The 24,924-nt window shown below is 55.0% G+C and overlaps 11 protein-coding genes across 11 annotated transcripts; 5 read left to right on the top strand and 6 right to left on the bottom strand.

Annotated features, from left to right (window-relative positions):
• The first annotated feature begins 843 nt into the window (after positions 1 to 843).
• On the top strand, positions 844 to 1,494 carry BO70DRAFT_362948 (uncharacterized protein). The gene has a single exon (XM_025543450.1). It carries the CDS (start codon positions 876 to 878, stop codon positions 1,029 to 1,031), a length of 156 nt encoding a protein of 51 aa, XP_025398397.1. The 5' UTR covers positions 844 to 875; the 3' UTR covers positions 1,032 to 1,494.
• Positions 1,252 to 3,597, bottom strand: BO70DRAFT_407654 (Hsp70 family protein; the record flags this gene model as incomplete). Its single annotated transcript, XM_025547184.1, has 8 exons — positions 1,252 to 1,789; positions 1,837 to 1,972; positions 2,038 to 2,208; positions 2,291 to 2,299; positions 2,373 to 2,734; positions 2,786 to 2,855; positions 2,914 to 2,958; positions 3,025 to 3,597. Coding segments are annotated over 8 exons (1,554 nt in total), but the record flags the coding sequence as incomplete, so codon positions are not given.
• Positions 3,598 to 4,512: 915 nt separating this feature from the next.
• BO70DRAFT_380356 (uncharacterized protein) lies at positions 4,513 to 6,007 on the top strand (the record flags this gene model as incomplete). The annotated part of the gene is made up of 3 exons (XM_025545407.1): positions 4,513 to 4,563; positions 5,174 to 5,405; positions 5,457 to 6,007. 3 exons carry the CDS (start codon positions 4,513 to 4,515, stop codon positions 6,005 to 6,007), a joined length of 834 nt encoding a protein of 277 aa, XP_025398399.1.
• A 1,032-nt stretch (positions 6,008 to 7,039) lies between these two features.
• On the bottom strand, positions 7,040 to 8,507 carry BO70DRAFT_407656 (ankyrin repeat domain-containing protein; the record flags this gene model as incomplete). The annotated part of the gene is made up of 2 exons (XM_025547185.1): positions 7,040 to 7,198; positions 7,255 to 8,507. The coding sequence occupies 2 exons, from the start codon at positions 8,505 to 8,507 to the stop codon at positions 7,111 to 7,113; spliced, it is 1,341 nt and encodes a 446-aa protein (XP_025398400.1). The 3' UTR covers positions 7,040 to 7,110.
• A 714-nt stretch (positions 8,508 to 9,221) lies between these two features.
• On the bottom strand, positions 9,222 to 10,253 carry BO70DRAFT_362949 (uncharacterized protein). The gene has a single exon (XM_025543451.1). The coding sequence runs from the start codon at positions 10,230 to 10,232 to the stop codon at positions 9,504 to 9,506; it is 729 nt and encodes a 242-aa protein (XP_025398401.1). The 5' UTR covers positions 10,233 to 10,253; the 3' UTR covers positions 9,222 to 9,503.
• Positions 10,254 to 11,126: 873 nt separating this feature from the next.
• BO70DRAFT_397298 (uncharacterized protein) lies at positions 11,127 to 11,761 on the top strand (the record flags this gene model as incomplete). The annotated part of the gene is made up of 2 exons (XM_025546692.1): positions 11,127 to 11,132; positions 11,189 to 11,761. The coding sequence occupies 2 exons, from the start codon at positions 11,127 to 11,129 to the stop codon at positions 11,759 to 11,761; spliced, it is 579 nt and encodes a 192-aa protein (XP_025398402.1).
• A 699-nt stretch (positions 11,762 to 12,460) lies between these two features.
• On the bottom strand, positions 12,461 to 15,070 carry BO70DRAFT_316623 (uracil transporter). Its single transcript, XM_025540353.1, has 9 exons — positions 14,846 to 15,070; positions 14,740 to 14,769; positions 14,613 to 14,680; positions 14,339 to 14,555; positions 13,937 to 14,282; positions 13,710 to 13,880; positions 13,334 to 13,653; positions 13,122 to 13,262; positions 12,461 to 13,010 (listed from the first exon to the last, which is right to left on the bottom strand). Exons 1-9 carry the CDS (start codon positions 14,919 to 14,921, stop codon positions 12,724 to 12,726), a joined length of 1,656 nt encoding a protein of 551 aa, XP_025398403.1. The 5' UTR covers positions 14,922 to 15,070; the 3' UTR covers positions 12,461 to 12,723.
• Positions 15,071 to 15,502: 432 nt separating this feature from the next.
• BO70DRAFT_362950 (uncharacterized protein) lies at positions 15,503 to 16,252 on the bottom strand. The gene has a single exon (XM_025543452.1). It carries the CDS (start codon positions 15,902 to 15,904, stop codon positions 15,659 to 15,661), a length of 246 nt encoding a protein of 81 aa, XP_025398404.1. The 5' UTR covers positions 15,905 to 16,252; the 3' UTR covers positions 15,503 to 15,658.
• Positions 16,253 to 17,807: 1,555 nt separating this feature from the next.
• Positions 17,808 to 19,116, top strand: BO70DRAFT_387924 (spherulation-specific family 4 protein). Its single transcript, XM_025545937.1, has 3 exons — positions 17,808 to 18,257; positions 18,321 to 18,678; positions 18,770 to 19,116. The coding sequence occupies exons 1-3, from the start codon at positions 17,863 to 17,865 to the stop codon at positions 19,094 to 19,096; spliced, it is 1,080 nt and encodes a 359-aa protein (XP_025398405.1). The 5' UTR covers positions 17,808 to 17,862; the 3' UTR covers positions 19,097 to 19,116.
• Positions 19,117 to 19,760: 644 nt separating this feature from the next.
• Positions 19,761 to 22,520, bottom strand: BO70DRAFT_338314 (glutathione S-transferase omega-like 2; the record flags this gene model as incomplete). The annotated part of the gene is made up of 4 exons (XM_025541194.1): positions 21,937 to 22,520; positions 21,357 to 21,821; positions 21,146 to 21,301; positions 19,761 to 19,934 (listed from the first exon to the last, which is right to left on the bottom strand). The coding sequence occupies exons 1-4, from the start codon at positions 22,330 to 22,332 to the stop codon at positions 19,761 to 19,763; spliced, it is 1,191 nt and encodes a 396-aa protein (XP_025398406.1). The 5' UTR covers positions 22,333 to 22,520.
• Positions 22,521 to 23,003: 483 nt separating this feature from the next.
• Positions 23,004 to 24,268, top strand: BO70DRAFT_338318 (concanavalin A-like lectin/glucanase). The gene is made up of 2 exons (XM_025541195.1): positions 23,004 to 23,573; positions 23,632 to 24,268. The coding sequence occupies exons 1-2, from the start codon at positions 23,233 to 23,235 to the stop codon at positions 24,035 to 24,037; spliced, it is 747 nt and encodes a 248-aa protein (XP_025398407.1). The 5' UTR covers positions 23,004 to 23,232; the 3' UTR covers positions 24,038 to 24,268.
• Positions 24,269 to 24,924: the final 656 nt, after the last annotated feature.

Below are 24,924 nucleotides of genomic sequence, written 5' to 3' on the forward strand. Positions count from 1 at the left end.
ATTCACCCTCGTCCCCTGGGCGCTACTGCTATGCCGGTTCTAGAATTTGTGCTGTGCGTGCTCCACTAATTCCCCGGTTTGGAATGGGGATAACCCTCCAGAAGGTGGCTTTTTTGCCCCCGTGGGATTGGTGCCGGGTTGCGATTCATGATGATTGCCTGGGCGTGTTTACTCCGGAGTTTCTGTTCCAGAAACTATCCTCTAGTCTGCTCCGTGGCAGCCTAGCAGGGCATTAACCAGTTAACTACTGGGTATGGCTGTGTCAGTCCAGAGTACTCAGCATCGATTATTGCCTGCAAACTGCAAACCAGACGCCAATACACGTGTGGCGACGAGAGGTTGACCATCCTCCCCCATCCCCCATCCCCACACGGGCTAGACCATTCCCTGACCGCCTCCCCTGCTTTCAGCACTCGGGACCGCCTGTCATCTTCCGGGCCGGGCCTGGACTCTCGCTTCCGGGGTTCTTGTCCTGCTGTCTGGCCGACGGATGAAATGTGCTTGTCGCTGGCAAGACCTCACCAAACAGAATGGGGATCGGGAAAGTGGCACCGGGTAGAAAGAATCACCGCCGTTGCTTCCCCCCTTCGCCTCCTGCCTGTGCAGGTTGCCCCCCTCTGCCTTGCCATTATTGAGCTGGATGTTAGGACTTCTCGGATCCGGTGACCCCCGCCAGCCAATCGCAGAGCCCCGGAAGGCCCGATCCGTCTTCCGAAGCTGACTCAGCGGAGCCGCAGCACCGCCAATCAGGTGGCTCCGATCGCGGCGAGGTGAAGCGCGGCCTCACCGGAAAATCCACCGCATCTCCAATATTCGTGCTTCATGCATCAGTTCTATCTTGTATTCTGAACCTCTTCTCTTTCAGATGGGGCGCAATGCCAGACCCCCCTTCTTCTCCCTCCCAAGCGATCTCCGGTGCATGGCTAATTGCAGATACGAAGTCCGAAACATCGCCGACTCCCCCCCTCCCCGAACGAACGGGAGCCGTCCGCGGGGTCGCACAGGGCTGTCGACTATTGCACTCTGTTTGAAGCTCGTTTGGATGCGGTTGCGTCATCGTCTGCGATCGATCGCTCCCTTCAGTTCTCCCGATCGACCCCGCGCCAACAGATAGATCCGTCACTCTGGAGCTGGGGCTGACTGGGTTGCTATTCTGCTCTGCAACGCTCCACCCGGAGCCTTGTTTTCCCCCCTTTTGTCTCCTTCGCTTGTTCAATCATCATCTCCGTATGTTTCCTGGTTTGATCTTCGGGTTTTCTCCATGTCCGCGGCAGTTGAGTTGGAGAAGGGTCGTCGACAGTGGTTGGGGAGACAGGGTATGACAGAATGATAGGACCACGTCAATAGTATCTAGGTAGACACTCTACTCTAGCATCTGGAGCGGTCTAGACCCGCGAGAGAGGACAGACATTCGGATGCTCAATCACTACGAGTGCTACTTTCGCTCACACCGACAGAAACACCAAGACGAACTCCAGTAACATTAAACAAAAGGTCAAGCTATCTATCCAATTGCAAAAAAAAAAGAAAATAATATCATTCTCAGGGACCAACCGGTAGAAGCAGTAAGGAAATAGGAGCCGGGAAATCCACGCAGTCATTCACCTTCTGATTGGAAAGGACGTTTCCGCAATGAGGCGTCCGTAGGCCTCGGCCTGGACGGCAATTCTGCCTTCGGTCCCTAGAAAGGTAAATTGGACGGTATAGGCCACCCGAAGCCTCGTACGGCCATCCACAATCAGAGGTTGAAGGGGTCTCATGTCGATAGTTTCGAGGTTCAGCTGGAGCACTGGGGTCGTCAGTCGCGGGTTACTGTGAACTGGAAAGCTGACTTACAAGAGCTCTTCATGGTGGCCGGGTCCGCTGGTTCTTCGCAGGCGTGTATGTAATTTGTGGCCACAAATGGCTCACCCTCGCCGTAGAAATGAGTGAACGCTCTGCGGACTTGATCTCCATCCGCGTAATGTGTCCCCTGTGGGTGGTTCAATGTCAGTGACTGAAGAGGAAGGATTAGAAAGAAAGGAAGAGTCGGCATACCTTCGCGAAGAACCAATCGTGGGGGTTTCCGAAGCCATACCATCGTGGGCACTTGATCTTCAAGGGCGGTCCACGCCGACAGCCATAGAGGAGAGCGCCACGTACAACGGCCAATTCTCTGAGAAGGGTCAGTCCCCTGAGAGCATGTCTAAGAAGGGGGTGGGGGGTTGACTGTACGGCTCATTGAGAACTGTGACCGTTGCCTGGTCTCGAAAGTGCCTGCGGACAGATTCTTGGAGGTAGCAACACCTACTAAACCCGCCTACGAGGAAGATATGCTATACTCAACGTCAGCCCATGACACCCGGATTGTAAGCCGCAACCGGCAATCTTACCACGGCATCAGCGCGGCACATTTCCTTGGCTTCCCGATACTGCTGAAACAGGAGAGCCAGGATCCGGCCCACCACGGGTTGTAGCAGACTGCGCATGTCGCCGGCACTAATCACAATATGCCGGCTCTCAGCCCGGTAATGGGCAGGGTCCGCATTATGCAGCAACCGGTTTAAGGGCAGATAAAACAGGTGTCCCGAGGCCGTATCCAATGATACCTGAGATTTGTACAACTCGAATCTCTCCATCAGCGGACTACCGGGGCCAACATGCTGCAGGGGCAATTGGGAGAACGATCGTTGAAATCTTTGCTCCATGAGCGCGTAGAACCTGCTATCCACGGCCGTGCTTCCACACCGGGCCCCTGTAGGTGGTCAGTCGAGACTATGCCAAAGACAGACATCACGCGGTTTACCTCGTGCGGTGGTAAGCTCTCGCATATAGAGATGGGGCTCAGCATCGCATGCCTGATAGGCCCCTAGATCCTGCAGCACAGTGAGCGAAACTCAGATGGTACGCAGGCAAGAAGATGGAAAGACTTACTACTGTGCCGCCTCCGGCATCACACACCAACATCATGTCACCTTCCTATTCATGCGACCTTGGATCAGGAATGTTCGTCTGTCACAAAGATGGGAACGTGTTAATACTGACCTTGAGAACGTGGGGGAACTGGTCAAAAACAGTCCTCGCGGCCGCCATCGGCTCGGATAGCCCAAAAATCGAGTCCCCAGGCTTGGATTGAAATCCAGCCCTTCGGGCTGCGCCCAAAGTCGCGTCGATTGCTGGGCCCGACCACTGCGCGGGATAGGTCACGTACAACTCGACCGGAATATGGTCGACGATGTCGTCTATCTCGGCTCGAAGTTGGGCCCATGCGTGTCCGTGTACCATGGTTAGGTAGTCTGTGACCACATCGACTGCTCCCTTGCCATTGGGAGTTTTGAAAATCCCTAGGCGCGTAGCGGCTTCCAGAGTATCATCCAGGTAGTCCCATCGATCCAAGGTGTTATCCAACAACAGCTTTGTCCACGCGAAGGAATTCTCCCTTCTCCTGGCTTCGTTGCCCCACAAGACAATGGGGTCGTGATGTCGCAGGCGACCGAGCGTGTAGCATGTAATCGTAGGAACCTTGCGATAGGTGATAGTCGTTTCTTCAGGGCGAGGCCAGGTTATCACTTCGTTCTCGTCACTGTGGGTCTGCCTGCAGACCCGGTACACAACCCCTTTTTTACGTCAGCTTTGTCTTCTTTGTCTTCATGGTATCAGGGTCCAATAGAGGGGAGGGGGATGGAGTGATCACCTGTGTAGGTTGTGCCATAGTCCAACGCCACAAGCACCTTTGTGACAGGTTCCTGCATGATGATATAACGGATTTATGATTGTTGTTATGGTGGTGGGGGTGGTGGTGTTCGGGGCTTGGGGTTTTCTTGGACTTCACCGTTCCCGGATATCAAGCGTGATATTGTAGATAAAGAAGACCAACGCGGTTGATTGCACTCATTGCCACCTCTTGAAGACAGCGTAAAGGCCTCAGCTATATATCAGCTACGCCCTGTCCACGTGCGTACCCTTCTCCGTCAACTGTATCATCTGGACAGAGGTCGCTTCCCGAAATCAGCATTTCATGGAGTTTCACGCATCGTGGGGTTTACTCTTTCTCTGTTGTGTCTTACAGGTGTCTCCCTGGAGCTCACTCTGCCCCCAGGGTCTCCAATAGACAGCGATGTTTACCGGGCGCTGCCAAGGAAAGTCTAACGCCATAGCCTGGGTCTTTCTGAAACTTCCAAGGGAACCGAGTAAACACACCGTTGTGGCGGGGGTGGGACAAAGCGGCGGGCGGAGCAGACACTAGCAGCCAAACATGGGACAAAAGAAAGCACGAAAAACAAAGGAAAAACACGCAGTAGGACCAAGGGCCAGAGTGCTGTCTGTCCACAGTCATGTGCCGAATAGGTAGGTAAGTAAGTGCCTCCCTCTCCCTCCAAATACCCGCACCCGCGCACACATACTACCACCACCACCACCACCACTACTACTATCTATCATCACTTGCTGTAACGCATCCCTCATATTCCCATTCAGCCCCCCCCCCCCACAAACTCCCTCTGTTTTTCACGTTGAGACCGGCTCTGGCTCATCATGGCAGGCAAAGCATCCAAGTCAACTAAGAAACGCAGCCAAACCAACAAGGTATGTTGCGCCCGTCCACGGGCTCTATACCAAGCCCCTCCTCCTCAGTCGTGACAGAGGTCATGCGTGCTGATACCCTAGTACATAGCAGAAGTCACCTTCACGTCCCCGTCCTGCTAAAAAGCAACAGGCAGCGAAGCCGCCCGTACCGGAGCCGCGAAGGTCTAGCCGCCTGAATCCATCGAAAGGCAAAGACAAATCGGAGACGGGGGCCGTTGACAAGGCAGCGGTGACTTCGGCAAGGACGACTGCTAATCCACCGAAGGGGAAGGAGACACCCGAGACAGGTGTTACTGATGCAACTGTGGCTACCTTGACAGTAACTGCAACTGATGAAAATGAATCTTTGAGGAGACAGATTGAGGTTTTGGAAGGAAGAGTTCAGTCCTGGCTTCGTTGGCGAGACGAGACTATGACGAGGCATCATTGGCTCGAAGGAAGTGCGCTGGGATGGAATGTCCAACCGGTCGGCGTTCTGGGAAAGTCAATGGAGGCGGTTCTTCTCTTCCTCTTTAGTTGGACTGGGAATTATGCCCACCCGACGACTGACATCCTTTCAAGTGACCAGAAAAGGAAGCTTGTTGCTGATCTGGATGGCTTCATTGTACAGGATGACCTGGATGTTATTGAGTCTGGCCTCCCTGGCCAATTTGTCGAGATATACCTGTCCGTTCTTGTGTATGCCTGGCTTATGAAGGACATCATTGGCCGGTTCTTCACAAACCCGTTTTGGTACGTTGACATACAGCCAGACAGTGAGAACATCAACATGGATGAAGTGCGACGTGGAACAACTGCCTTCGGGGCCGATCTCTATGCCTTTTGGAAGACCGTACAGCCAGGTAAGATGAATCTTTCCCTTTCACATCATATCGGAACTTTCCAATTTGCAGGTCCTGACAAATCTTGCCTCCCAGAAAACAAGCGCTATTCCCAACCCTGGAGAATGTGGGCCGTGCGTCTCTGCAACCCCTCCGATCCCACCTGGATGGGAAGTGATTGGGGTGGTAAGGACTTTGGTGACAAGGAAGTTGCGCATCGAAAGGCCATGACCAGCGCGATGTGTGACCATGTCTTGGCTGGGGAGTTCCTACAGTCCATGCTCAAACCTCTCGAGGGACCAGAACCCATCGCGCAGAGGCGGCAATCGCTCGACCATGTTTATCAACTTGCGGCTGATATGAGCTTTCGCTCTTGGTCGCATGTTCAGCATTTGGAGTTTGGGACACTGAACAACCTGAATAATCGGTTTTCCTCCGAGGACGCGAACCTTGCAATGGCCTACAGATACAATTTGTTCACACGACGCAAGCGTTTCGAAGGACATCGGATTCTGTCAGTTATGAAACCGGCTATTTATATCTGTGGGGGAATGAATGACCCATCTGGGAGGGAGCTTTTGATGCCGGCGGAAGTTGTTATAGACGTTGACCCGGATAGGTAATTCCGGGGAGGGTAGGTCTTCTGTTGTTCGATCTTCTGTTCTTCCTTTCATATTTCAACCTTGCCCACCAGTCAAAAGTCTGTTTCTCCCTTTTTACTCCTCTGCTCTTCTTACCTCTCTATTCTGTCGCTCTCTTGGTCTCGTTGTCACCTTTCGGTTTGTTCTACGCTTTGGTTTTAGTTCGTTGTCAACAATAAGTCGTATCAATGATCGTGTGCGTGCTCATTTTGCAGGCCTGGGCTATCTCAACCGAAAGTACCTCGGACTCTGATGCTGTACGTCAAACGCGGCGCGTGATAATCAACTTCAGAAACCTGCAGTGCGTGGTGATGAGGGCTACAGGGGGGTTTGGATGGTTCTTCTAACGGGGCTTCGTACCGTATTAGTTCCCGAGCCCAGACGCGCTGTTTTTCTTCCTTTTCCCGTCTTACTGCTTACGTTTTGGTCTCCCTGGATTCCGCCGTTGTCGATGGCAACTCTTATGAACAATATCCTCTTAGTCTCGACTTCAGCTCTATCTCTGTAGTTTCCGTATTCTATCTACACTACTGGTCCAGTCACACACCTGACAAACTGTTGGAAGCTTCCCGGTATCCTCCCCTAGGCTAAAAAGTTGTCTCGACATCATTCGTCATAGAGGTGCACTAGGTTCAACACAAACTACCAACTAGGAGCCTACTGTTCACTCTCTGTTAAGCGCCGGTTGACGGGTAGGCTGACTTGATGGATGTAAAAAAAATGATTCATGGCTACAGCTGTTTCGTTCTATGGGTGGTATACTCATAGTAAGAATTATGATGGGTGGCCCTCGTACAAACTGGGCATTACGGCATTAGGGTATTACGGCATTACTGGAGACTTCCTGGAGGTTGGAATGCCTCAGACCCTGTTGGGGCAATTGTAGAGGGATTACAGACTACGATGGTGGAATTTTGATCGGCCAACGGACGGTGGCAATTTGACAGAAAGTCTGCATAAAATAGTTATGATAGCAACAAGAAAAGGAACAGCTAACTATTGGAGTTACTGATTTCGATATCAATGGCCGGGGGCTAAAAAAAAAAGCTTCAAAGTGGAACCGTACTCGGGGACCGGGCGTCGATTCACCAATTCCCCCGATCAAAGCGGATCCCGTGGTAAGCAATGTCACGTAGCTTTGCAACCAGCTGGTTTCTGTATGAGGGCCAGTGTCTAAGACCAATGTTAGCACCCATACATGTATCAATCATGATCGCGGAACCACTTACATTCTATGCTCTCCGAGTGCACCGTCAATACACGTTCCCAGCGTATCGTCGTAAGAGCGGTAGCTTACGATGGATCCAAGCTGTGCATCCGACCCCCATTGAGCCTTGCTATAGGCGTCCCAGTGTCGTGCGTGAAGTAGTTCGCGGACAACACGCTTTTTCTTCATAACACAGGCCATGAACGCTTCTGTATACACACAGAACGTGGATCTCTGCAGGAGCGTCCCCCCTTCGATGAGATACAGTGCCGTGTCTTGATTGCCCTGGATTATTGCCACATGCAGGGGAGTGACACCTTCGCAGCTTTCAGCAGTCAGCAGCCAGGGGGCCTGCTCGACTAGATCACGGCAGCAGTCCAGAGTGCCATACCCTGCCGCCATGTGGAGCACCGTGTACCCCGTGCGGTTCCTCAGATCCAGGATGCCCTGATCATTGACAACGGCTTTGCTCAGCAGCTGACGGGCATCCGGGTTCCGGAGCAGAGCAACCATGACTTCAAGGCGGGTAAAATGTTCTCCAACACCAATCAACAGCTGCATAACGCGCATCAGTTCGTGCCGCCCCATTTTCAGCAGGAAGGGATCCCAGAAGATGTGATCCAGATCCGTCATGTTCCCCGGGTAGCCATTATTGACCTCGGCGCGACGGCTTCGCAGGAGGTTGGCAACGGAAAGCTGGCCAAACTGCAGGGTGAGATTGGCCATCGTGGAGCTATCCTCGGGGTTGGCATTATTGTCAACCATCTCACCGTCGAGCCAGCGTCTGACGGCCTGTTCGTCCCCACTGTCAATGGCGTCCAAGATGAACTGTACGGGAGCCCCGGAGCTGATGTATTGATACCACCACTTGCTGCTGAAGTCGGTCTGCTCGTGAGGATTGTATCCCGCCGGCGCATCGTATGTCATCATGTCGTTCAATACTTTGTCTCTCACCTGTGTGTTGAACTCCTCGCGTACGGGCTCACAGCGATCGAACGCACGGTAGACACTCTCCTTCCCCATGGCTTGGATCAGTGGGTACAGGATATACGTCGGTAGTGGCTCAAAAAGGTAGTCCATATCCTGTTCCGATGGGTTGTCGTCTTCCATCTCCTGCGGTGGACTGCTAACCTCCATCATGTCCACGGATGTAGTGAGATCCTCCATTTCTTCCTCTGAGAGATAGCCTGTCATCATTCTTTCTACCGATCGGCCTTCATCATCCATCTGCTCCACCGGCACACTGCCATCCCGCATGGATTCGTCTGCAGACATGGTGTCAGGTTGGTGGGAAATCTCCGTGCATAGACCTGGAAATTGTATCTTCAGACGAAAGGTGGGGGCAGGGGGTTTAAGTAGTACCAGGGATAACTCATTTTGCCGAATGGAAAGTTCCTTGTAGGAGTCCTCCGGCCCTCACAGCAGGCCATATATCCTGAATGGATAGGTGCATCTCGGGGCTTGTCTGGGGGGATATCCTCCTTCAAAGGAGTGGACACAGGACCTGGGTCAAGGGAAGCTCCTTCTTGATTGATCTTGCACGACGGCATTTGCCAGTATCGAACAGTGATCCGTTCGGGGAATTCCTGGGGAGGATACAGAGAGGAGGCTCGGTTTCTTCCGCGCTTGTTATACCCACAATTCGCTCCAAAGGGTTCATGGCTTCGGTCACTGTTCCCCTCCATAGGCACATTAAAAGGGCCTCCGGCGCAGTCCCCGCTAGAAGCACGCTTTTCACACAGTGACAGGAAGATTGTTGGTGAGAGTCCAGCAGGATACGGCAGTCAGGTGACAGTCGCTTGCTATCAAAATGTTCCTTCGTCTTGGCAGGTAGCCAGCCATCGTGTCAGTATGGCGGTTTCCTTTACGAAGCCGTCTTTTGAGGACGGAGCAGTACGCAGAACCTGGATAGGCAGAGGTGGTCAATGTGAAAATATTACCAAGAAACCAAACAGGCAGGATTACGTGCTCTGTAATCAGAAGGATGCAGAGTAGTGTACGCCGAGAAATGAATTTGTATAGACAGAGTCCTAAATAGGAGCTTCCGTTTGAACATGTTCAGTGACCTCTAATGAAGGCGGCACAATCCAGCCGCCAGGGCCAGGGCTCGCAGCTGTCGCTCAAGGGTAACCGCGATCTTTGTGCAACCCACACTGAATCAGGACAAGTGGCAGAGTAACCATGGGGGGACTCATATTCCACCGATGGAACCCTCATTCACTTAGTCATAGGTAGCCCTCGATCCCTGACCAGAACCATAATCCCCCCCGCTCAAACCGCCCACGTCTCCTCCACCTCCCTCGCCACCTCCGACGCCTGCACCAAATCCAGCCCTTCCCATCCTCCATCACCCTCACCCGCCCCCCCAGCCAACTCAAAATGCCTAATCGCGAGCACAAACTGCCTGGCCCACCTCTCCTCCGACACGCCGCCACACCCCGTCGCCAACGGCGTCATCAACAAACTCTCAATCCTCTCCCCATCCCCAGCGACCCGATTATGCCTCTCGACCGCACACAGCAGACTCCACACGCAATTATACACGATCTCGCGATCCCAGCGCGCGTCCCGCGGCACGCGCATCGTCGGACACAGCGCCAGGAACTTCGTCCCGAACGTGTTCTTGGACCGCGCCGCGAAGTCCCCCGGGATGGGGATCAGGTCGCAGTGGCCCGGCGGGAGATAGCCCCGCCAGGTGCGGTACAGGTGCGCTTGTGCGTGGCGGGTCAGCGCCATGTAGTCGTCCTTGGGGGAGAAGAAGCGTGAGATTGCATCGTCGAAGCCCCCGTCTAGTCGGCCGTGTGAGTTGGCGGGGGAGACGATCGCCGTGACGGTTGTGGTCGGGGGGAGGGAGGAGAGGGCGCAGGGGTGGATTGTTATGGTGGGGAAGGGGGGGGAGGTTGTGCTAATGGGGGAACTGGGAGGGAGGTGGGCTTGTAGGGTTGTTCCGAAGGTGGGGTCCATGCTTAGGAGGTGGATGTGGGGGATTGAGCTGGGCATTGTGGTGGTGGTGGTGGTGGTGGTTGTTTTGGATGGAGTTGAGGTTAGGGTTGGGGTTAGGAGGGGGAGATGGCCTGTCGGTTATATAAATGGTGAGTGGAGCGGGTTGGTGATGTGGTGATGTGCTCAGCCCCGCGTCGATGCTGTTTGCGGACTAGTGTTAAGGGTCTGACTCAGGGTACGAATGAGGCTGAGTGAGGGTGGATATCATCGAGGCTGTGGAAATATTGCCCAGGCATGTCAAGTCAACACAATATCCAGTAGCTTTGAAAAGCTTCTACTAACCTGTTTGCGCGCAGTGAGACAAACCACTGCACCGGTTGTGTGCACAGCGCTGTCTCCACTTTCCTCTTTCACTATGGCTCACAGGATCCTTCTGCCATAACCCGAGCCGTATAGTATGCAGGATCCTGGCCCAAGACCGTGATTATCTATTGTGGCGCAGCAACTCACTCGGAATACATTTCCTGACAGTTGCCGACTGCGCGGTTTCACCTCGCATGCCCTGCAGAGCTGCAGTTCCATGTATCCAACTTAGCAAGCCAAGCTCTGATGGTATAGTATTTATACTGCAGATGCATGATGAGATATCAGTGTCTGTGTGAGGGTACTGCACCCATGCTCCCTGGGCTGTGAGAAAGTGGTTCAGACAGGTTTTTGAGAATATAGCAAGGGATTCAAGAAGTTTGATTATAAGATCTACTGCAACACTGGCGACACCCTCGACCAATTTCTCAGATGAAATAGAGTCTCAAGGCCGCGTGAAATACCCGACTAGGACCAAATATAAGAATATATCTGACATTCTGACTTCTACATCACACGTTCGATCTGAACATCGACAACCGCATTTCTCACCAATATTAAACTTGGCGGGAGCAATAATCGCCTATCATGTACGTACCGAGTCAAGCTACTCTTCCCCACTCACATCTCACCCAAAGTACAGTCTCCAGGCCTCAACTGCTCATGAAAACTTCATCACATCATCACTTTACAACCCTACCCTCAACTCTACCTCCTCGACTTCCTCCTTTGCCACCTCTCCGGACATTCACCAGGCGGGTCGCAAGGAGAATATAAGATACCTGTTTAGAAAGGGTGTGCCATTGCAGGGTGGGAATGGGGTCTATGGAGTATCAGAGCTGTCCCTGGCGATCTCCAATGGGTGGGCAGATATCGGGCGGGATTTGGGGAACATGTTCGACTTGAAAAGTAAAGTCTATGTCAAAGAGCTTCAGTACGGTCAGCGGAAGGCGGCCGAGATGACGAAATACGATTGCCTCAGGGTCTTGGTCTTCCTGGGCATCCAGCGGGGGGTCAAGCCTCTGCCTATGTTCCTGGGCTTCTGTAATGGCGGGTTGGGTCTGCTGGCGGAGCGCTCTGACAATCTCAGACAGACAAGGGCGTTGCTTCTTGCCCAACAAAACCCCTTGATCAGAAAAATGCGAGATGCTCCAAGAGGGGGAAGGGTGGTAAAAAGAAAATGGGCCCTTCCTCGCCAGAAGGCTTTCCAGACACCTGTTTAGGCGAGGGGGTATGCCTGCACTTTCTGCCAAAGGGTGGATGCATATCCTGTGGTACCTTCCCTGGGCTGCGTTCTTTTCATTTGGAATGGACGATGCATCATGATGGCCAGGACTCAGATTTAGTTTGGTTTTTCCTGAGAAGATGAATCACTGTTAGATTTTCTCTTCGTCTCTGGAATCTGTATTCTGGGCGTAGAATCAACCTATCTACAGCAAACTTCACTTCCCTGCCCTACCCGTGTAGAAGCAACTATTAAACCAGTCATTACATTTCCATGACTCGCAGGGTCTGGAGAGACCTATTAGTCGAGATAGTATACCGGCCATTTCTCACCGCAATAGACCAGGTAAGTATAGTAGTCACTCCCTACAGTAGTACCGACGCGCAGCAAATTGCATCGGAGACATTACACAGCCAATCAGAGCCCCAGGACATGAGACTGTGAGGGTTCGGGACAATCATAATAGTTTGTTTTGTTTCGGGGTCTCCACTTTTCCCCCTCCTATTTAGTCCTGGCAGTGAAATCAACTCCGGAGTGGTTCATGGTACCGACGTTTTGTATCTAGCTGGCAGGAGCGGTTTGTTGTTAATGGGCGTGTGTGTGTGTGTGTGTTAAACCAACCAACATTATAATAACACCATCCCATTCCGCGCCCCACACATAAACCCCGAACCAAGAATCAGAAGCATATATTATTCAAAAATGTATTATTCATTTCATATCAATCCAGAGTCGAGTCGAGTAGAGTCGAGTTGCGTATCATGTCGTAGATAACTACTACCTAAATAAATTACTACCATATCCATCCATCTATATACTATATATACCCTTCCAATCCAATCCAATCCCTTCATTTATTCCCCTCTCTTTTTCCAAGGAATCCCCCCTCTCTCTCATACCTCATACCCATCAAAAGCAAATCCATTAAAAAAAAAAAAACAAGAAATTTTCTTATCCTCTTCACCCCCGATAAACAGGCTTCTCCGCGCCCTTCTCCAACACCACCTCCTCCTCGCAGGTCACACCGCCCACATTCGCCCCGTTAAGGTAGAAATCCGGACTGTCCTCCTTCGCGGTCTGCTCCCACGTGTAGCCCTGCGCCTTGATGTAGCGCTGGTTCTCCGTCGGCCAGAACGTGCAGATCACGTAGTAGCATACGAAGCCGGTCGTGAAGGAGAGCATCCAGCCTAGGTAGCCGAGGCGGGCGGCGGTGGTGGAGACGTCGGCGCCGAGGGAGCCGACGAAGCCTGTTTTTTTTGGAAAGAATAATTTGTTAGTATATTGTTGCTTATTCTTTTGTTACGAGGAAGATGGGATTGTTCGATTTGGGGGTTGGGGGAGGGGGAGGGGGGACTAACCAGGGAAAGGAAGCGCGATGGCGATGATATACGCGATCACGGCCTGGACGTTCCAGCCCTTGTGGTAGCGGTAGCTCTTGTTGAGCTTTGTGCCGTCGTACAGGGCGGAGATGAAGATGTTGCCCTTGGAGAAGCAGAAGTCTATTTCGTTTTGCATGGTCTGGTTAGCATGGGGCGCGTTTGGGAGCTAGCTTGGGGGAGGGGGAACGCACATTCGCACACCATGATGGCGACGACAGCACCCATGAACAAGGCGTATCCGGAAAGGAAAGTCTCGAACTTGGTGGCGGAGGTCAGAATCTCCCACGGCACGACCGCCCAGGCGAGACACTCGACGATGTACTGGCCGCGACGCATGTTGATGAATCGCGGGAACAGCATGGAGGAGTCGGCGCCGAAGGAGATCATGTTGGCCGCGACGTTGGTGCCCAGGATTTGCACCAGCCAGGCGAAGGCCACGAGGAAGACGGCGAACCGGGTCGTGCCGGACCAGTACCGGTCCAGGATGAACTGCATCATGTCCCATTGGTTCCTGAGGGGGGTTAGCGGGGTTGGGAGGGATATGGAGAGGGGGAAAGTAATGTGTACCAGATATCAGTGCCGTATTTGTTGTTGATGGCGGCCGTGGCGAGGATACCCAGACTGGCGGAGAGGGTGGTGGCGATGGGGTTGGAGATCAGCTGCGTCCAGAGGGGCGCCTGGCGGGTTCGCGTCCAACGGCAGTAATCGGGCTGGTTGGTGATCAGGGTGGCGGTGTTTCTGTCGCCGTTGCGGTCAGCGTTGCGTGCGCACGCGATGGCAGGATCCAAACTCACCCCAGGCCGCTGTTTATTCCGGAGATGATCATCCAGGCCGTGGCCGTGGAGGAGCGCGCTTCCGCCGTGTACAGCGTCCCCAGCTGGCCCTTGGTGTTGCACATGGCGAAGATGAACAGACCGAACATGGCGGGCAGGGAGATGGAGGTCTTGAAGATGAAGAACTTGCGCAGCTGGTACGGGCGGAAGTGGCAGAAGGGCAGATGGCACAGCCAGCACAGGAAGAAGGCGAGCATGCGCTGGGTGGTGATGCCCGCGCTGGCCGGGATGTGGTTGGGGATGTCGGTGAAGTGGTGGCCGAAGATGGCCCGGAGGATGTTGTACATGTACTCGGCGCCGAAGTCCACTGCGCGAGGGGGTCAACACTGCTCTCTGCCTATCCTCCCGGGCAACGGAACGTACTCTGCACGGCGAACCAGATGATGGCGAGCACGGCGCGGGCCCCGACGAAGTAGTAGCTCCCCCACATGCCGAACACGCTGCGGCCCACGCACGGGAATCCGATGTGGTAGACACTGGCAGCGCGGGAGTTGAAGGCCATGGCGATGGAGGAGATGAGCTGGGAGACGAAGATGACGACAATCGCCTGCCACCAGTTCAAGCCGACACCGATCATGGTCTGGAGCAATGAGCAGGGGGTCGCGTGTCAGGTGCGGGGAGCGAGGAATGAATTTACCGAGCCCAGGGTCCAGTTGGTGAAGGAGATGGACCAGTAGAAGGTGACATAGTTCCACCAGCGCCAGGCTGAGTCGTTAGCCGGGGACGGAGGAGGAGGCGGAGGTGATCAGACGGCGTGGACTTACTGCACTGCTCCGGGGGGGTGGGCAGCAGATCTGCAAGACAGGTGAGGTGAGTCGCGAGTCGCGTGTATAGCGTGGTATAGGCTGGTATGGCCTTAGGGTTGCCGACCTTCGTTGGACCAGCGCGAGTCGCGGCTGGAATCCAGCTTGATCTTCGAGACCACTCGACTACCGAATCCGGCCATGGCGGGGGGGGGACGTCGTGCGAGGACGGACGAACAGTCGAGGAACGAGAGCACAAGGGGAGGATTGTGTCGGAGTCGGGTGTCTGTCAGCGTCAACCAGCCCGCGAAGAATTGGAAACAGGTCGCATGGTACGCGGCGGCCGCAGGATTTTATTCCGGGGGGGGGGAGGAAACAGAGATTTGCAACCGCTTTAGGCTTAATGGGCTTAAGGTGCAGGTGATAAGGAGAGCGGGGCCAGCCAGAGATAATGGTGGGGGGCGATGCTGCGATGCCCCATTGCCTCGCTCGACATTGGCCAGCCCGGCCACTGGGCCCCCCATGCAGCCTAGTGCGTGATAAGCTCCCAGATGGCCGCCCTTCCCTTTCCGGCCTGGTGGCGGGGGTAAGGTTGCAACCCTATTTGCATGGATGTTTATCTTAGTCACCGGGGGCCTATCACCGCCCGCCGTTCCCCGGCGCTAGACCCGAAAGATAAGCCTGCCACGCGCATGACTCTCGTGGCCGGCCCCGCGTTGTTCCGGAGCCCTGGGGCTTACTCAGCGCGGTTCGAGGATCTCCCCAGGCGTGGGGCAAAAGTGTTCAAAACTTCAAACGGTCTGAGGGTGGAGCCCGCCGTCTGATGATCCCAGATAGATAAGTGCGCCCGAACAGTCGCGCCATGCCAGTCAGTCATGCCAGGTTCGCCCCCGTGGCATGACGGGCGCCAGCGGGGGCTTGGCAGTTGGCCATGCTGGCACTAGATAGCAGACTGGCAGAGCATCGCAAGTATTGCAGATTCTGATAGCATCGAACAGACAGCTCGCCGGCTGGGAGTGGCTCTGGCAGTCTGGCACAGTGGCAAGACACGGCCAGCTCCGGTGGGGCGGACACTCGGCGCCTGGCCGCCAATCACGGCCGGAGGATTGGGTCGCTCCAATCTGCCTTGGCTGGAGCCTGGAGGGGAGGGCAGGGGAGCAGACACATCTCTAACTATCTCAATCATCTGCTCTGTAAGTAGATCGTCATATCAACCTGCCCTGTCTTTCCCCTCCACCCCAGATCTCGGCTATCCGCTGGTTTTCCAACTGGCCTGGAGTCCGGAGTTAGAATGCGGTCAGGTTCACCAGAATCGGCCTGATGCGCCTCTTCCAGTAACCACCGCCGCCAGAAGACCGCTGTGGCAAACCGCGACCGTCAGGTTGGATTCGGTCTGACAGACAGTCTGACCAACAGATCCCTTATCAATGCTCCGACGGGCGCGTCCGATCGGGGGCCCTGTCTCTTCTCTCTCACTGGGTCGCAGAGGCCAGCAGAATCAGCGTGTAACCGCCCAACCCTTGTTCGCTGCACCGATGTAATGGCCAGCAGGGGAACGGTGGGAAGAAGAAAGATAAAGAAAGGCCGGGGGCAAAAATATTTGCCCGAGGCAGCGCACCAGGCTGATCGATGACGCAAAGGGGTGACGGGGTCGGGTCTTCTGGCCAGATGTTCGAGAATGCCGGCCGGGCCTTCTAGCCCCGGGAGTGCCAATGGTTCGCCCACATCCGGACGAACTAGACCGACTTGGACCGTCTGTCTCTCCGTCTGGACAGTGACACTACAGTCTGGCACCGCGATGTAGGTGGTGCCGTTGATGTGCTGGAACTCTGGGGTTGTACCACCTCAGGGGCTGGGTCGGATCGGAATGGAGTCACTCTTCCCCCCGGATGCATGTCCCGCCAGGAGGAAGGATCGGTCCAGCAGACGGGCAGGGCAAATTGCTTAGGATTCGGATCTTTGTTTGTTGGGACCAACTACACAGTAAATACCGATCAGCACACTGGCCCACACCTGGCTAGGATATCGCGTTGCCGGGCTGATCTAGACAGGCGAAATGAGATTGATCCATTTCTCTCTCCTGTCCTGCACGGAGTACGGAGGAGATACTCCGTACTATACCTGGACTCTTCGAGGCAGCTTCCCAGACCATGTCCATCGACCTGTCCTTGGCAGGGGGAAGGAAGAACAGAAACCGCCACAGACGACCAGGCAATCTGTAACCATGTCTGCGCGTGATGTATTAGTTACTGCTTGGCAGACCGCCCTCACTCCCTGCCACACCCCTTGTCCCATTCCTTTTCTTTGTTAACATCTGCGCAGTTGGACCCAGGGTTGGTACCGCGTACCGGAAGTGCCGTGTCCGAGGGCACCATGACAAATGTCGCGGCGTTGGTCCTCTATTTCGTATACTACGGCCCCCCCGGATGCTGACGCTGGCGCCTTCGGGTGGGTTGAGGATGGAAATTGGAGGGGGCCATTCCTCCCGCCGCGCTTCCTTCCAGGCGGTGCTGTACTCTGTTCTGTACTCTGTACTCGGTGCCACTTCCAAACCGATGGTTGCACTGTGCCCTGATCCAGGGGCAGCCGTACAATCAATCTCCACAGCCTGTCCTGTCGCGACAAACAAAGAGACTCATCACTAGGGCACGCCCGCGCCTGAAACCCCGTGGCCACCATCTGGCTGGCCCGCCCGGATCGTGTAATTTCCATCGCCCCCCCCCGTCATTCCCCAGATCCGCCAATGAACAGGATGTGCCTGGTGTTGGCAGCGACCTGCAATCTCCACCCCGGCCAGGATCTGCCCGTTGATGCTCGAATCGGATGCGCGCCCGCCGTTTCACGTAAAATAATGCCCGATGCCTCCCGTTTGCTGCCGGCGCCAAATCCCAAGCCCTGCGGCCCCTGTCATCGTCATCGCCATGCCGCCGCCGGCTTGATCCTCATTCTTCGCGCCGTATATAAAGCATTCCGGCGCGCCCGGCGCCTTGATGGCTTCCCCTTTCTCCTCCCCAGCTTCTGGCAAGCGTCTGATCTTTCGTTCTGCATCCCACCTCTAGTCGTTCCTTGACCTCCCGCATAGTTACCTCCTTGCTTTACTTCTGCCTATTCTTGCTTTTTCCTGTCTGTCTGTCACCTGTCGCCATGTTCGGAGAAACCCCCTCGCGCGTGCTGATCGGCATGCTGGGCTGCATGGCCCTCCTGTCCAGCCCTGTCTCTGCCGCCCACCGGCAGTTTGCCCGGGGCCACCACCATGGCGGCCACCACGCCGCCTCCAGCACGGTCGAGCCCTACAGCGAGCCCACCGACGGGGCCAGCGATGACTGCAATGGCTCCGAGCCCTCTGGAGTGGCTGCGGTCAGCTATTCCTCCTCGTCGTCATCGTCGTCGTCCTCCTCCTCCTATTCCGCCACCTCGTCGGCCATTTCACCCGCCTATTCCTCGGCCTCCCCCGTGTCAAAGACTCCCACCTCCGCCCGCGTCATCATCCCCTTCTACGTCTACCCCAGCCCCGGAGCCTGGACCCCCATGGAGGAGCTGTACGCGATCCCTTCATCCCCATTCCCCTCTTAGCCGCCACCCCAACTAACCATCCCCCCCAGTGTGACCGAGTTCCCGGACGTCGAATTCACCATCATCATCAACCCCGACAGCGGACCCGGCTCCAGCTCACTCCCAGACGCCAGCTTCCTGACGGCCGTCCCGGCCCTAACCAGCCACAGCAACGTGCTGGCCATCGGCTACGTGCCCACGGAGAAGGGCACGCGGGCCATCGCCGACGTCGAAAAGGACGTCAACACCTACGCCGGCTGGCCCTCTGCGTCCGGCAACTCCTCCTTCGCCGTGCACGGCATCTTCTTCGACGAGGCCCCCAACGCCTACAGCGCCGAGCTGGTCTCCTACTACCAGACCCTGACCACCCTGGTCAAGGACAGTTCGGGTCTAGGGCCGGACAACTACGTACGTTACGCTACCCTCCCTCCCCTCCTTCTCTCCCCACAATCCACCCATCCCATTCCACAGCCCTAATACCCTAATCTCTTGTTCATAGGTCGTGACTAACCCCGGCACCGTCCCCGACGCCGCCTACCTCGACATCCCGGACTCGACCGTCGTCTTCGAATCGCCCTACGACTCCTTCCTCAGCGACATCGCCGCCGGCACCTTCGACTCCATCGTCAACGGCACGAACCACTCCGCCCTCGCCTCCATGGTCTACTCCGTCCCGGACTCTGTTGATCTCCCCACTCTTCTGACCCAGGTCGGGAATATCTCCGACCAGATTTTCTTGGGCAATACGAGCACCTACACCATTTATGACTCGTACATGAACACGGTGATTCCGGTGCTGAAGAGCACCACTTCTTCTTCTTCTTAGGGCTGGGTGTGAAGGGTTAGGCTTGGGGTTGGGTCCTGTGTTAGTGGGGAAATTCGGGGGGGAGGGGGGTGGATGAGGCTTTCAATTCTTGTCTCTCGTTTTTTAAACTACATCTCCTGTATATAGAATGTTGTATGTTGTGGAGCAATGTGCTTGCTGTGTTGTTTGTGGACCAGGGATGGATTTTCCCTGGTTCGTATATATATCTTTTTACATAGGGGTCTACTATAAGTTCCCCGGTTGAATTATCTAAATCCTCGTCAGAATGGGGTAGTACTACTTCTCATTGACTATGTGCCTTGTCTGGTTGTGGTATTCAGTTCATTTCTATTGTAAAGTATTAAATTGGGGTGCTGTTCTATGTTCATACCGTACCTCATCCCTCGAACATATAACCAACCCGCCCCTCCCACAACACCCATTAATAATAAAATACCACTATCCACACCTGATATCCAACTTCCAACCCCCAACCCCCCTTCAGATAGCCCACCCCAAAACCTATACCCATCCCCATACTCATCCCCATACCCACACCCATCTAATACTACCCTTCTAACATCCACAATCAGCACATCCCCACCACCACCACCACCGCAACATCCACACATAATCATCATACATTCAAGGAAAGAATATGGAATAGTAGGCACAGATATCCAAATCAAATCTCAATCCCCACCCCCGCGCCCGCGTTCGCCGCCGCCTCGGCCTCGGCCGCCGCGTTGGCGCCCACCCCGAAGTTGATCCCCGCGGGATCCGGACTGGCGGTCGCGCTCGCGAACGCCGCGAGGAGGGAGATGGCGGAGAGGAGGATGAATTTCATTTTGGCTTCGGTCTGGGTTGGTTAGCATGTTTTTCTTTTTTGGGTATAGATAATGGATGAATGGATGGAGTGAGGGAGTGAGGGGAGGTATAGACAGACTTATCTGGTTTAGTTTGACTTGGGTTGTATTGGATTGGAGGATAGGAGGTATGCGTGTATAGGGCTGGGGGGGTTGATGGTTTGGATTTGGATGAGAGTAGAACTGCACACTGAAGACTGAGCTGGGGTTGGTCGGGTGGGAGTAAGGGCGGTTTATATTTCTTTTCTGTTGCTGCAGGGCAGGGAGGGGAACAATATCCCCTTTTCAGGGTGTTTGCCCCTTTCTTTATTGCCCATGTTCGTTGCAGTTCTATGGGGTTGGGAAATGATATTCATGGCGTGGTGGGGAGGATGGTTTTTGGGATTTCGGGATCGGGATGGGCTGTTGGGAGGGACCAGTTTTTGGGATGGGGATGGGCAGGAAAGATTATGATGTTCGGTTTTGGATCATTATTCTTCATACAGGGGCTATGTATACTGTTTATAGGGGTTTGGTGTGGTTTGGTGTCGCTGTTTCATGGGTTGTGTTGGGTTGTGTAGTTTGCTGGACTTGGTGGTTTGGTGGTTTGGTGCTGCTGGGAATGATATATTGTTGGGCCGCGGTTCGTGATGTATCGATACTGGGTCACGTCCATACACGTTAGGTTACTATGGTTTAGGAGTGTGGGGAGATTATAATTCTTATATTAAATCCATTTGTTCTACTTCATCTCATCATATCTCTGTAAAGGAGATACTGTGCGTGCAAACGGCGCTGTAAGTATCCCACCGCTGTATACTTAGTCGGATCTAGTCCCCTAATGGATTGGATTTAAGATCTCCTCGGCATAACTCATCGCCTCATTAAACAAGCCCTCGACCCTGAGCTGTTTCTCCGGTCTAAAACGACTCGCATTTGCGAACGGATAATCATCGGATGTCGAAATGGAACCCCCGGTTCAGATAGACTTGCGTGCCTGAACCATTCCCGACGACCAAATTAAGTTCAGATTCGATCCAGGCGATCGTGCCGATCTCCCTGACGGGCTCGGGTGCATGTGAACCAATCTATCCCAAACGCGTTCCTGACTTCCTCAGTCCCTGACCGAGGCTTCTTCATAAATAGTGCATTCTTCATAATTCTCCAGACTATCTTCTGCGTTCCCATGCACAGATAGCTTCCACATCATCATGCACTACACAACATCCGGAATCCCCGCCTCGTACTCCACCACCGCCGGATGCCTCACCCCCCCAACCCGCAACACACTCCAATCCCTCTCCACCCCCTCCTCGATATCCGGGAACGGGCCCATCGGGGTAATCGCCGTCGGGTTGACCTGCCAATGGCTCTTCGTATACTACACACTCCGTCAGCACCTTCCTCAACCCCCTCCCCGGAAAAGAAACACTCACATTCTCCTTAATATGCCTAAAGTCCGTCGACGCCCTCGCGGCCTCCACATCCCAATACATCCCCTTCAACCAATTATGCAGCACGGGGTAATCATGCCGAATGGTCCCGAGATTGCACTTGAAGTGCTGAACATACACGACATCGAACCGGATCAGCGTCGCATACAGCATGACATCCAGCTCCGTCATCACCGTGCCCAGCACGAACGGCCCGCCGTTTGCCGCGACAATCCGCTCCATCTTATTCAGCGCCCCGAACACCGGCACCACGTTCTTATCGTAGGACTCCTGCGAATCAGCGAACCCGGCTTTGTACACCCCCGTGTTGATGTCGGATTGCATCCACGGGCTGATGGCATCAATTTTCGTCTGCAGGTGCGCCGGGTACAGGTCGATCGAGGCGAGGGAGGGCGGGATGTGCGCGTTGAACGCGTGCGGTAGCCAGCGCAGGAGCTCGAGACTTTCCTATTTCCCACAATCACATCCTTCTGTCAGCATTATCCCCAACCCCACAACAACAACAACAACAACAACAACAACAACAACAACAACAACATAATAGTAATAAAGAATAACGCACATTACAAACCGCCCCGCCCCCCTCAACATCCCAAAGCAACGGCACCGAATACCGCCCCTTATACCCCGGATCGGCCCGGAAATACACCTCGTGCAGGTACTCCGACCCGTACAGCCGATCGACCGTCGCGCCGGCATACTCGTCGTCCGTGGCGGGGAACTTCCACCCGGGCCAGCCCTTCAGATCGCCCTTCGGGTACGGGCGCACGATGCTGGTGGGCAGGATCTTGGTCAGGCCTTTCAGGTGCCGGACGAAGTTGACCCGGTGCGCGAACGGGCAGAAGAGCCCGATGTAGAGGTGGTAGCGCGTTGGGGAGGCCGGGAAGGTCGCGCTGGGGATGGTGCCGTGCCAGCTGCTGGTCGAGGTGGGGTGGTGCGGGGGGTTGGGGTCTGTCATTTTGGGGTTGGTTGTTTTGTTGTGGTGGTGGTGGGGTTGGGATTGAGGAGAGAGGATGGAGGGATTGAGGGGTAGAGGAGATGGTGAGGGAAGTTGGTGGATGCTTGATTAGCACATGGATGCGATGATGCAACAGGCTGCGGAATGGTTCCGAATGTTGGTGGCCTAAGGCAGTCAGGCAGTCACAGTAAGACAGTCAGGCACCAAGGCAGACATTCGGCAGTCACGGGCCAGGCATCGATATCAGGCACCACTACCCGGCACAAAGTTCAGGCGCCCAGTGCAGCAGTGTGAGGCAGCCAGGCAGCCGCGCGAGTCAGGTGTTTGGCCATCGCCCAGTTGCCGGCAGCGTGGGATCCCACCCCACCCCACATCATTATTCGGAACACGAGTATCTTCCGTGTCAAGGAGCATCACCATAACAAATAACCTTCATGCCTTGAGTATTATCGCCGAAGATACGGAGTCCATTAATCCGCAATCCCACCTTACTATTACTGACCGGCAACCCAACACCCGAACAACACTGCGGCCCCCAGTCCCACCGATGGTCGAGGCTGTGCACACTACACAATTAAAATGAGCAGCAAACCCACCCCCCCCCAAAGCAGTAAGCTCCCAGATCTGCCTCTGGAAATGCCCGATTCACCCCGGCTGATGATGCTTGTCAGCCTAGGCGACCCGCTCCGCCACCCTGCTCCGACATGGACTCCGCAATGGGCGAACTCTGCACAGGTCTTCGTCCAAGGAAAGAGAGACATTCGCGGGCCATCGTTGGGGGCCAAAGCTACCCCCTAGTGCAGTGAGCAGAGAATTAAATACCCGTCCGTCGCCGTCCACGATAGACCCGGACGGCAGACCACACCGCACCGCAGACCACCAACCAACCCGATCGTCATCATGAACCGATACCTCTCGATCCCCCTGTGCCTGGCGAGCGCCGTTCCTGCACTAGCGGCTCTGGGCGCGCGCGATGCCATCGCCTCCATCTGCACCCAGAACAACATCATCACCACCTCCGACTTCATCCTCTACAACAACCTCTGGGGCGAGGACTACGCCACCTCCGGCTCCGAATGCACCTACCTGGACTATGACAGCGGCAACTCCATCTCCTGGCAGACCTCGTGGACCTGGGCCGGCGGCGCCGACTACGTCAAGAGCTACCCCAACGCGGTGCTGAACGTGGGCGCAAAGCAGCTCAGCACCATCACCAGCATCCCCTCCACCTGGGGCTGGAGGTAATCCCTCCCCTTCTTTCCACCATCCGAGACAGCAGTGCTAACGGCCCCCACCCAGCTACACCGGCACCGACCTCGTCGCCGACGTCTCCTACGACGCCTTCTTCTCCTCCTCCGACTCCACCACTGCCGCCCACGACTACGAAGTCATGATCTGGCTGGCCGCGTACGGCGGCATCGCGCCCATCGGCAACGAGGACGGCCCCATCGCTTCCGCCACCATCGCCGGCTACACCTGGGACCTGTACGAGGGCCCCAACGACTGGACCGTGTATAGCTTCGTCGCCACCGAGACCATCACCGATTTTGACGGTGATATCATGGAGTTCTTTACCTACCTCATTGATAACGAGGGCGTCCCCGATACCTACTATCTGCAGACCCTGGGTGCCGGCACGGAGCCCAAGACGGGTTCCGATGCGTGGTTCACCGTCGCGCCGTACACTATTAGCATCAACGCTTAGTTGGCTGGACTGGGGTGAAATCCACTGTCACATGGCTGTACGGCTGTTGGCGATCGGGAGAGGTTTCATAGGATTGATGGAATGGGATATAATGGAATAATAATTCGGTAATTATCCGCAATAATTTCAGGGGGGCGGAAGGATGGGGGAGGGTTATCAGAGCCCGTAATATAGTATATCATACCGTGTTAGGTAGTACCTATATGTATAGAACACTGGTCTTAGATTATCCATCCTGGCTCCTATTTACGCGATGCGATGCCTGGTCCTGCAGTCCAACACGCGTCTGTTGGCCTCAGGCAGGAGGGTATCACGTGCGTGGCTTGTTGTGGGCGACGGTCGGCGACATTCTCCCCTCGTTCTTCTCGTTCCTCCTCTCGTTCCTCTCGTTCCTCTCGTTCTGCCTCTCCATCGCCCTCGTATCCGCGGTCAATATCGTCCGATTCTGTTTCTTCCGGTGCTACATGGAGTTGATGCGCCCGAAAGGGCATTGCCGTTCATCTAGCCACGAGAATCAGAGTCATCCACCCGTCTCTGGTCAGACTACTCGGTCGTTGCCTGAAATCCGCATGCCTGCGAGCGTCTGCCACGGCAAGTTGCTCGGCCCGATCGGCGACTTTCGAGGATGGACGAGGGCCCACCGGCATCGCATTCCTCGCTGGGAAGGATTGTGAAATCAAGGCACAGAGACCCACCAAACAGCCAGCTACTGACACCGCTCGAGTCCCAATTCTCAAGCTGAGCTATTGATATTGCACTAATGGCCTGGTTTGGCCAGTTTCCGTAGCTGACCGGCTTTCATCGGGGAATCCTCAAGCCCCGAGTCAGACAAGATCCTTGAGTGAGACAAGATCATGGGCCATCCCCTTCATTTCAATCCCAGCTTG

The sequence above is a fragment of the Aspergillus heteromorphus genome, assembly GCF_003184545.1.
Source record: "Aspergillus heteromorphus CBS 117.55 chromosome Unknown BO70scaffold_16, whole genome shotgun sequence".
NCBI lineage: Eukaryota > Fungi > Ascomycota > Eurotiomycetes > Eurotiales > Aspergillaceae > Aspergillus > Aspergillus heteromorphus.

What these genes read in the sequence shown, in the direction of transcription:
- BO70DRAFT_362948 (XM_025543450.1), top strand. Translation starts at nt 876, where the DNA reads ATGCCAGACCCCCCTTCTTCTCCCTCCCAAGCGATCTCCGGTGCATGG.
- BO70DRAFT_362949 (XM_025543451.1), bottom strand. Translation starts at nt 10,232, where the DNA reads ATGCCCAGCTCAATCCCCCACATCCACCTCCTAAGCATGGACCCCACC.
- BO70DRAFT_316623 (XM_025540353.1), bottom strand. Translation starts at nt 14,921, where the DNA reads ATGGCCGGATTCGGTAGTCGAGTGGTCTCGAAGATCAAGCTGGATTCC. An exon ending in CATCTGGTTCGCCGTGCAGA is followed by an intron (nt 14,283 to 14,338) that starts GTACGTTCCGTT and finishes CCCCTCGCGCAG; the next exon opens with TGGACTTCGGCGCCGAGTAC. An exon ending in CATCGCGCTTCCTTTCCCTG is followed by an intron (nt 13,011 to 13,121) that starts GTTAGTCCCCCC and finishes CAAAAAAAACAG; the next exon opens with GCTTCGTCGGCTCCCTCGGC.
- BO70DRAFT_362950 (XM_025543452.1), bottom strand. Translation starts at nt 15,904, where the DNA reads ATGATTGAGATAGTTAGAGATGTGTCTGCTCCCCTGCCCTCCCCTCCA.
- BO70DRAFT_387924 (XM_025545937.1), top strand. Translation starts at nt 17,863, where the DNA reads ATGTTCGGAGAAACCCCCTCGCGCGTGCTGATCGGCATGCTGGGCTGC. An exon ending in TGGACCCCCATGGAGGAGCT is followed by an intron (nt 18,258 to 18,320) that starts GTACGCGATCCC and finishes CATCCCCCCCAG; the next exon opens with TGTGACCGAGTTCCCGGACG. An exon ending in GTCTAGGGCCGGACAACTAC is followed by an intron (nt 18,679 to 18,769) that starts GTACGTTACGCT and finishes TCTTGTTCATAG; the next exon opens with GTCGTGACTAACCCCGGCAC.
- BO70DRAFT_338318 (XM_025541195.1), top strand. Translation starts at nt 23,233, where the DNA reads ATGAACCGATACCTCTCGATCCCCCTGTGCCTGGCGAGCGCCGTTCCT. An exon ending in CCCTCCACCTGGGGCTGGAG is followed by an intron (nt 23,574 to 23,631) that starts GTAATCCCTCCC and finishes GCCCCCACCCAG; the next exon opens with CTACACCGGCACCGACCTCG.